This window comes from Macaca nemestrina, chromosome 7 (assembly GCF_043159975.1).
Source record: "Macaca nemestrina isolate mMacNem1 chromosome 7, mMacNem.hap1, whole genome shotgun sequence".
Lineage (NCBI taxonomy): Eukaryota > Metazoa > Chordata > Mammalia > Primates > Cercopithecidae > Macaca > Macaca nemestrina.
In genome coordinates, this window is record NC_092131.1 from 58,230,550 (window position 1) to 58,240,373 (window position 9,824).

The window sequence follows — 9,824 nt, forward strand, 5'->3', positions numbered from 1 at the left end:
AGAATGATGGCTAACCATGTGAAAACGGTACCACAGTGCATTGCAGGTGGAGAAAGTAAAGAACCACCAATAAAAAAACAAATGGCCAATCTGGGAAAAAAAAAAAAAAAGTGATGAAAGAAATGCTGTGTAAACCTGGGGAATTTTTTTTTTTTTTTTTTTTTTTTGAGACGGAGTCTCGCTGTGTCTCCCAGGCTGGAGTGCAGTGGCGTGATCTCGGCTCACTGCAAGCTCCGCCTCCCGGGTTCACGCCATTCTTCCGCCTCAGCCTCCCAAGTAGCTGAGACTACAGGCGCCCGCCACCACGCCCGGCTAGTTTTTTTTTGTATTTTTAGTAGAGACGGGGTTTCACCATGTTAGCCAGGATAGTCTCGATCTCCTGACCTCGTGATCCACCCGCCTCGGCCTCCCAAAGTGCTGGGATTACAGGCTTGAGCCACCGCGCCTGGCCAAACCTGGGGAATTTTTTTTACCCATCATTTTAATAGATGCTACATTGTCAGTCGTTCAGTAAATGTTTGAGTGTACAACATGGGAATTCCAGTCAAAAGTCTTAACAGTGCTTCTGCCCTTTGACTCAGCAATTCCTCTTATAGGAATTTATCCTAAAAAAAAAAAAATGATGGGTATGCACTGAGGACGTTGAAGTTTATATTTGTAGTAGCACAAAAACTGCAATTAATCTTAAGTGTACAACAATATGAAATAATAAATGATGCATTTTTACAATGAAATATTCTGCAGATAGGTTAAGTTTCAAGGCAAATCCTGATAGAATTTTTATTAAAATACATTAGATTTTTAGATTATTTTCTGGGGAATTGTCATTTTAACCACTTTGAGTCTTCTTATGGAAAACCATAATTGTGCAATTATAAAACCATAATTGAGCAATCTGCCCGCCTCAGCCTCCCAAAGTGTTGGGATTACAGACGTGAGCCACTGCGCCCTACCTATTTTTAAAACTTTCATTTCCTAGTTGTTATTTGCTGGTACATGGGAAGACACCATTCGTGTTGATCTAGTAATGAGCAATCTTACAGAGCACTTACTAATTTTAATACTTCATCTGTAGGCAGTCATATCGTCTGCAAATTATGGCTTTTCTTCTAGTCTTAATACCTTTTTATTTTCCCCATGTTTTTTGCAGTGACTGAAAAGCAAAAGTATTGTGTTTCATAGAAGTAGTAATTGTGTATATCTGTTAATGCCATTAAAGGAACTGTTTCTAAGATTTTATCATTGTGGGATGTTTCCTTTGGGTTGTTGGAGGATACCTTTTTGAAAGTTTTTTTTAGTAATGATGAGCTAAATGTCTCTGAATGGTTTTTCTGTATCTGTTGGATTGTTTTTGCTTGTTTTTTTGTTTTTGAGACAGGGTCTCACTCTGTCGCCCAGGCTGGAATGCAGTGGTATGGTTATGGCTCACTGCATCCTCAACCTTCTGGGCCCAAACCGTCTTTCTACCTCAGCTTCCCAAACAGCTGGGACCACAGGCGTGTGCCACTATGCCTGGCTAATTTTTCCTTTTATTATTTTTAGAGACAGGGTCTTCCTATTTGCCCAGGCTGGTCTCTAACTCCTAGGTTCAAGTTATCCTCCTGCTTGGTCTCTGAAAGTGCTAAAGTTACAGGCATGAGCCACCATGCCCAGCCTATTGCATTATTTTCTCTATTAATCAGTCAGTATGGTATATTACTTGAGCAGAATCTATTAATTGGCCTCTAATTTCTCATACTGTCTCTGCCTGGTTTTTGTGTTTACACATTATATCAGTTTCATAAAATAAGTTTAGGACCTCTCCCGCTTTTTCTGCTCTCTAGAACTTTGTATAAAATGGAGATTGTGGCCGAGCACGGTGGCTCATACCTGTAATCCCAGCACTTTGGGAGGCTGAGGTGGTTGGGTCACCTGAGGTCAGGAGTTTGGAACCAGCCTGGCTAACATGGTGAAACCCCGTCTGTATTAAAAATACAAAAATTAGCCGGGTGTGGCGGGACCTGTAAGGTCCCAGCTTCTTGGAGGCTGAGGCAAGAGAATTGCTTGAGCCTAGGAGGCAGTGGTTGCAGTGAGCCGAGGTCATGCACTGCACTCTAGCCTGGAGCAAGACTCTGTCACAAAATGGAGATTGTTCCTTGAAATTGGATAGCATTTGCTTATAAAACTAGACCTAATGTTTTGGGTTTTGTGAGGAGATTTTTTTTTTTTTTTTAGACTGAGTCTTGCTTTGTTGCCCAGGCTGGGATGTAGTGTTGCAATCTTGGCTCACTGCAGCCTTGACCCCCTGGGCTCAAGCAATCCTCCTACGTCAGCTTCCCTAGTAGCTGGGACCACAGATGTGTGCCACCATGCCCGGCTATTGTGAGGAGATTTTTAAGAACTATTTTCAGTTTATTTAATGACTTTAGGTTTATTCAGGTTTTCTGGGATTTTTTTTGAAGTTGGTTTTCCGAAGTTGTATTTTCTAAGAAACTCTGTTGTCATCAGGTTTTCCATTTCTCAGTCCAGTTTATTGGTAACAATAGTTTTTCTCAATTTTTTTGAGGTACAGTGTACATAATAGTAAAATGCACAAATCTTTGGCTCAGTGAATTTTTTTTTGAGACAGAGTCTCGCTCTGTTGCCCAGGCTGGAGTGCAATGGCCCGATCTCGGCTCACTGCAACCTCCACCTCCCGGGTTCAAGCAATTCTCCTGCCTCAGCCTCCCGAGTAGCTGGGACTACAGGCGTGCGCCACTATACCTGGCTACTTTTTGTATTTTTAGTAGAGACAGAGTTTCACCATGTTGGCCAGGATGGTCTTGATCTCTTGACCTCGTGATCCACTTGCCTTGGCTTCCCAAAGGGCTGGGATTACAGGCATGAGCCACCGTGTCCGGCCTCAGTGAATTTTTGTAAGCACACACATCTGTGAAACCACCACTCAGATCCAGATACTTTACTTGGAATGTTTCCAGCATCCCAGAAGGCTCATGCTTGTTTGCCAGTTTCTTTTTTTTTTTTTTTTTTTGAGACAGGGTCTTGCTATGTTGCCAGGCGGGAGTACAGTGGTGGTGTGATCTCAGCTCACTGGATCCTCCTCCTCCTGGGTTCAAGTGATTCTTCTGCTTCAGCCTCCTGAGTAGCTGGAACTACAGGCACACGCCACCACACCCAGCTAATTTTTGTATTTTTAATAGAGACGGGGTTTCACTTATGTTGGCCAGGATGGTCTTGCTCTTGACCTTGTGATCCACCCGCCTCGGCCTCCCAAAGTGCTGGGCTTACAGGCGTGAGCCACTGCGCCCAGCTGGAAGGCTCATGCTTGCCACTTTCTAAGAATATCCCCACATGACTTCTTGTTTTTTGAGACAGAGTTTTACTCTTGTTGCCCAGGCTGGAGTGCAATAGCATGGTCTTGACTCACTGCAACCTCTGTCTCCCAGGTGCAAGCGATTCTCCTGCCTCAGCCTTCCAAGTGTCTGGGATTACAGGCATGCACCACCACGCCTGGCTGTTTTTTTTTTTTTGTATTTTTAGTAGAGATGGTGTTTCACCATTTTGGTCAGGCTGGTCTTGAACTCCTGACCTCAGATGATCCACCCGCCCGGACCTCCCAAAGTGTTGAGATTACACGCGTGAACCACCGTGCCAGACCCTCACATGAGTTTTGGATCCATAAGTATGCATTTCTGTTCATATACATATGAGTGGAATTTTCTGGGTTGTGGCATACATGTTGTTTGGCTGTATTAGATACTGCCAGTCAGTTTTCCAGAGTACCTGTGTCAGTTTCCCACCAAGCAGTGTATGAGAGTCCAGTTACCCCCCATCCGTAGTAACACTTAGTATTGTCAGGTTTTCTTTTTTCAGTCATTTAAGTGTGTATATATGCTGATAGCTCATTTGGCTTTTATTTCATGTCCCTGATGACTAATGATATTGAGCACTTTCTCATGTTTTTTGGATCTCGAAGCACCTATTTTAAAAATTGGTTTGTCCTATCTTTCTAGTTGATGTATACGAGTTCTCTCTAATCCTGAATACAAGTCCTTTCTTGGATATATGTATTGCAAGTGCTTTTCACACTTTGGGGCTTGCTCTTTTTCACTTTTCTAATAGTCTTTTTTGATGAGTAGCATTTTAAAATTCTAATTAAGTCTGATTTATCAGTCTTCTTTTACGGCGTTTGTGTCCTGTTTAGGGAAGTCTTCACAATTTTCAAAATGTGTTATTTTGGTCCCAGCTAATACAATTAATCAAGACAAACATCTCTAGGGTGGGGCCTAGATGTTTATAGTTTAAAACCCCTAGAGTGATTTGGGGATGTAATCAGGGTAAAGAATAACTGGTTTATTTAATAAAATACAGAGTCTTGAAAGCCTCTAGAATAAGTGCCTAGCCTAGCTTTGCTGCTTTATTTCTTATTCTTCCTCCATGTGTACCCTGACTCCAACCAAATGTGATGACTTGCTATTACTATTCTCTTTCTTTTTAGACTTGCTTTTCCAATACTGTTTTACTTTATTTCTTCCTCGCAGTTCATTATGTTGTGTTAATTTATCCTTACTTCTCTGTGTATCTTCTTTCTACCCTATGGTACATTCCTTGAGGATGAGGACTTCGGTTATCCAACTTTGTAGACTTCATATTGTTTATTATAATAGTGCCTTATTCAGTAAGCATTTTTGACAGAGAATATAAAGTAACACCATTTCTTTGCAAGTATTTGTTGACATTTTTTTGCTGCTGAATATTTCCAACCAAAATCTTCTGATTTTGTAGAGTAAAATGAAAAAAATGAAAGAAAAATACAAAGACCAGGATGAAGAAGACCGTGAACTTATCATGAAATTGCTGGGGGTAAGTAACATCTAAAAACATTTTTTCTTTTGCTTTTCAAATGGGCATCTAGTCCACTGCCAGCATTCAATACATTCTTAACACTGACTAATGTTTCCTCTATGAATTAAAGTCTGCCGGTTCAAACAGAGAAGAAAAAGGGAAGAAGGGAAAGAAAGGAAAAACAAAGGATGAACCTGTGAAGAAACAGCCCCAGAAACCCAGAGGTGGACAAAGGATCTCTGACAACATTAAGAAAGAAACTCCGTTCCTTGAGGTTATAACTCATGAGTTACAAGACTTTGCTGTAGATGATCCACATGATGACAAGGTAAGGCTACTATACATGTGGGCTTCTGCTTCTTAATTAGGGTGATTAACCATCCTGGGGTTCCCAGGACATGGGACTTTCAGTGCTAAAACCAAGACAAGTGGGTAACCCTATTCTTAATGGAATGTCGTCTCAGAAATATAACCTGAAAGACTAAAATTGCAATATCTTATCTAAGCATGAAATGATAGTATTGATAGCTGATAAAAATTTTGTTACAAGCCTTTAGGAAGTAATCAGTTTTATGGAGAGGCTTTGATTCTGATGGGAACTGAGTTAAATTAAGACAGAGAGGCCGGGCGCCGTGGCTCACGCCTGTATTGCCAACACTTTAGGAGGCCAAGGCAGGCGGATCACAAGGTCAGGAGATCGAGACCATCCTGGCTAACATGGTGAAACCCTGTCTCTACTAAAAAAATACAAAAATATTAGCCAGGTGTGGTGGCAAGCGCCTGTAGTCCCAGCTACTCAGGAGGCTGAGGCAGGAGAATAGCATGAACCCAGGAGGCGGAGCTTGTAGTGAGCCGAGATCGCGCCACTGCACTCCAGCCTGGGCGACAGAGTGAGACTCCGTCTCAAAAAAAAAGGAAAGAGAATTGGGATTGTCTTGAAGATGAGTAGAAAATAAATTTTCACTTTCTCTAAGCTTTTCTGTAGGAATCTATGCTATATTGTCTCATATAATGTTGAAAATGGGTACACCATTTAAGAGCCAAGTACCCTGGTTACAAAACCAGTGAGAAGTTTGTATTTTTCCAGCTAAGATGATTGCCTAATTGTTCTATTAAAAGTACAGCAAGCTCAGCCTTCTGTATATCTTCTTACATGAATATGTACATCTTCTTGCTTTTTTTTTTTTTTTTTTTTTTTTGAGGCAGTCTTGCTCTGTTGCCCAGGCTGGAATGCAGTGGCACAATCTCGGCTCACTGCAACCTCCGCCTCCCAGATTCAAGCGATTATCCTGCCTCAGCCTTCCAAGTAGCTGGGATTACAGGCGTGCATCATCACACCTGGCTAATTTTTGCATTTTTAGTAGAGATGGGATTTCACCATGTTGGCCAGGCTGGTCTTTAACTCCTGATCTCAGGTGATCCGCCTGCCTTGGCCTCCCAAAGTGTTGGGATTACAGGCATGAGCCACATGCCCAGCCTGTTTATTTTTTAATAACTTGGTTTAAAACAGAGGCCAAATAAAAAAATTTTACTTTTGTCTCCAGCATTTTTATGTAAAGCTTGAGTTATAATTGTGTGCTCAGTTTAGTGCAGGTAATGCTTACAGGGATTCTATATTACTATTTTCTTTTTTTCCCTGATGAACAGTTGTTGTTTAGTAATACTAAAACTCATTTTGGCTCTTAAAATTTGTACATTATTCTTGTGTTCTGTAAATCCTAGACTCAAAACTGCTCACTAGAGGTGTTAATTATTAATGTTCTTTCATGAGTAGGTGCTGTGGTCTAAATGTTAGTACCCCCCACAATTCATATATGGGAACCTAAATTCCCAGTGTGATGGTATTAAGAGGTTGGGCCTTTAGGAAGTGAAGTCATGAGGGCTCTTCTGTCATGAATGAGTGCCCTTTTGCCATATGAGGACACTGCAATAAGGTGCCATCTTTTTTTAAGATTAGGTCTCCCTATGTTGCCCAGGCTGGTGTTGAACTCCTGGGCTCACGGGATCCCCCAACCTCAGGCTCTCAAAAGTACTCGGATTACAGGTATGAGCCACCACACCCAGCCTAAGGTGCCATCTTTGAGGCAAGCCCTTATCAGACATTGAATCTGCTGGTGCCTTGATGCTGGACTTCCCAGCCTCCAGAACTGTAAGAAGTAAAATTTCTGTTTATAAATTATACAGCCTAAGGTATTCTGTTACAGCAGCGAGACAGTCGGTTATCTCCAGATAGATTTTTCTTAAGTAAGCAAACAAAATTAAGCATATTTTATGGGATATGGGAAAAATTTATCCAAAACTGTTGAACAAATATTTAAAAATAAAAGTTATGTTTACCAGAATTCTCCATTTGCTTTTCTCCTGGCAAACTTATCAACCTTAGTTGTCATTTTAAATTCTCCCTGTAACTTTTGCTGCTTTAACATATACTTTATATGAAAGTTTCAGTTCCCACCTCCTCTACCTCAGAGAACTACCCTTCTTCTCTTGAATGACATTACTTTCTTAATACACACACACACACACACACACACACACCCACTTCAGAGTCTTAGGAAGAACACACACACACACACACACACACACACACACACACACACACACACACACACACACACACACACACACAACACACACACACACACACCCCCACTTCAGAGTCTTAGGAAGAATACAACCTTGAGGCCCCCTATCCTGGTTATATCACTGTTTCTTTCTCCTTATGGTTTAATGTGAGGCCCCCTATCCTGTGGGTCAGAAATGACAGTCTGGTTATATCACTGTTTCTTTCTCCTTATGGTTTAATGGCGTGGAATTTCATTTTACATTATAGCTGACATTTTTATTTTTATATGTTCGGAACAGGAGGAGCAAGATCTGGATCAACAGGGAAATGAGGTATGATTTTATGTTGGGGTTCCTACTGCAACACTGTGATTACAATTCAGTTCCCAGAATGTTTGAAACACAACTTATTAAAACTTAAAAACTTAAGACTGCAGGTCTGGCCGGGCGCGGTGGCTCAAGCCTGTAATCCCAGCACTTTGGGAGGCCGAGGTGGGTGGATCACGAGGTCAGGAAATCGAGACCATCCTGGCTAACATGGTGAAACCCCGTCTCTACTAAAAATACAAAAAACCGGATGTGGTGGCAGCACCTGTAGTCCCAGCTACTCGGGAGGCTGAGGCAGGGAATGGCGTGAACCCGGGAGGTGGAGCTTGTAGTGAGCCGAGATCGCGCCACTGCACTATGGCCTGGGTGACACAGCGACACTCCGTCTCAAAAAAAAAAGACTGCAGGTCAAGAAGTCAAACTTTCAGGGTCTTAATCCCACCTCTGCTGTATGTAACTGTACCAACTTGGAAACATTATTCTTTGTGCCTCAGTTTCCTTATCTGAAGAATGGGGATAATGTCCCTACCCAGGAGAGGGTTGTTTTGATAACTAATATATGTAAAGGGTATTTAGAAAAGTTTATGGCACATAGCAAACACTCAAATATCAGTTATACTTCAACACCAAGTATTCTGTCCTAAATCTATAAGTTTATTCATATTGTTAAATAAATGGGGGCAATCTCACAGGTAGCACAGCAAATAAGAACTCTAAGAAGCTCTGGGATTTCTCTTTAATAATGGGGAAGAGAGAAGGCTGTTCTAGCCTAGGGTTTCTCAGCTTTGGCACTATTAACATTAGGGGTTGGTTAATTATTTGTTGTGGGGTCTGTCCCATTCATTATAAAATGGTTAGCAACATCCTTGGCCTTTACCCACTAGATGCCAGTAGCAGCCCCTACCTCTTCCTTCTCACCCCTCATCGTGTCAACCAAAACTATCTCCAGACATTGCCCATTGTCTTCTGAGGGCAGAATCTCCACAGGTCGAGAAATAGTAGTGTAGCCAAGGTATTAGTCCCATTTCCATATGATGGGACTTAAATCTACTTGTGGTTATTACTGCATCATTTAAATCCATAACAGGTTTCTGCAACTCAGGTAATATACAATAGTTTTTTTCTTTTTTGAGACAGGGTCTCTGTCACCCAGGCTGGTGTCACTCAGTGCAGTGACAGGATCATGGCTCTCCACAACCTCTACTTCCTGGACTCAGGTGATCCGCCCCCCTCAGCCTCCCGAGTAGCTGGGACTACAGGCACCCACCACTATGCCCAGCTAATTTTTGTATTTTTTTAGAGATGGGGTTTCTCCATGTTGCCCAGGCTGGTCTTGAACTCCTGGGCTCAAGTGATCCACCCACCTCAGCCTCAGTCTTCCAGAGTCCTAGGATTACAGGTGTGAGCCACTGCTCCTGGGCCTTCTTTCTCTTAAATGGAACTGTAGGTGGTATTTTGAAAATTATTGTTCTCATTACTTATTATGCTAGGCAAAAATTAAGTAGTAAAGAATATATTTAAACATTGGTCTTCAACTCTTTGGAACTATGAAGCAGAGTTTAAGCACGACTGTTCCAGCTTAGATGGTATATGTATCAGAAAAAGATAAAAAATATGTTGAGATATTAATTCAAGTGTTTTTGCATTTTTTTTAAAGAGTGGTATAAATTGCTTTTGTAACTGTTATTTTCCCTTTTTAGGAAAACCTATTTGATTCTTTGACAGGCCAGCCACATCCTGAAGATGTACTACTGTTTGCCATTCCAATATGTGCCCCTTACACCACCATGACAAACTACAAGTAAGTTACCATTAGTTGACAGAATGGCTTTTGTGAATTGTTTTGTAATGTCTATTTAGTAACACATGTAATTCCTTTTTAAAGATATAAAGTGAAACTTACTCCTGGAGTGCAGAAAAAGGGAAAAGGTATTTAAATTTGTTTTTTTGAATTATGATTTTAAACAGTTCAGTGACTTAACAGGAGTAGATTATTCTTACTTTTTTTTTATTTACAGCTGCAAAAACAGCCTTGAATAATTTCATGCATTCCAAAGAAGCAACAGCAAGAGAAAAAGACTTATTCCGCAGCGTAAAGGTAAAGTTCT

The 9,824-nt window shown here is 41.2% G+C and overlaps 1 protein-coding gene across 1 annotated transcript in view; it reads left to right on the forward strand.

Annotated features, from left to right (window-relative positions):
* Positions 1–9,824, forward strand: part of LOC105481854 (nuclear export mediator factor) — an 85,025-nt gene that overhangs the window by 59,946 nt on the left and 15,255 nt on the right. The window contains exons 27-32 of the mRNA XM_011741649.3: positions 4,765–4,842; positions 4,955–5,152; positions 7,690–7,722; positions 9,417–9,517; positions 9,602–9,645; positions 9,735–9,814. Coding sequence (XP_011739951.2) covers positions 4,765–4,842; positions 4,955–5,152; positions 7,690–7,722; positions 9,417–9,517; positions 9,602–9,645; positions 9,735–9,814 — 534 coding nt within the window. The remainder of the gene's footprint in view (positions 1–4,764; positions 4,843–4,954; positions 5,153–7,689; positions 7,723–9,416; positions 9,518–9,601; positions 9,646–9,734; positions 9,815–9,824) is intronic.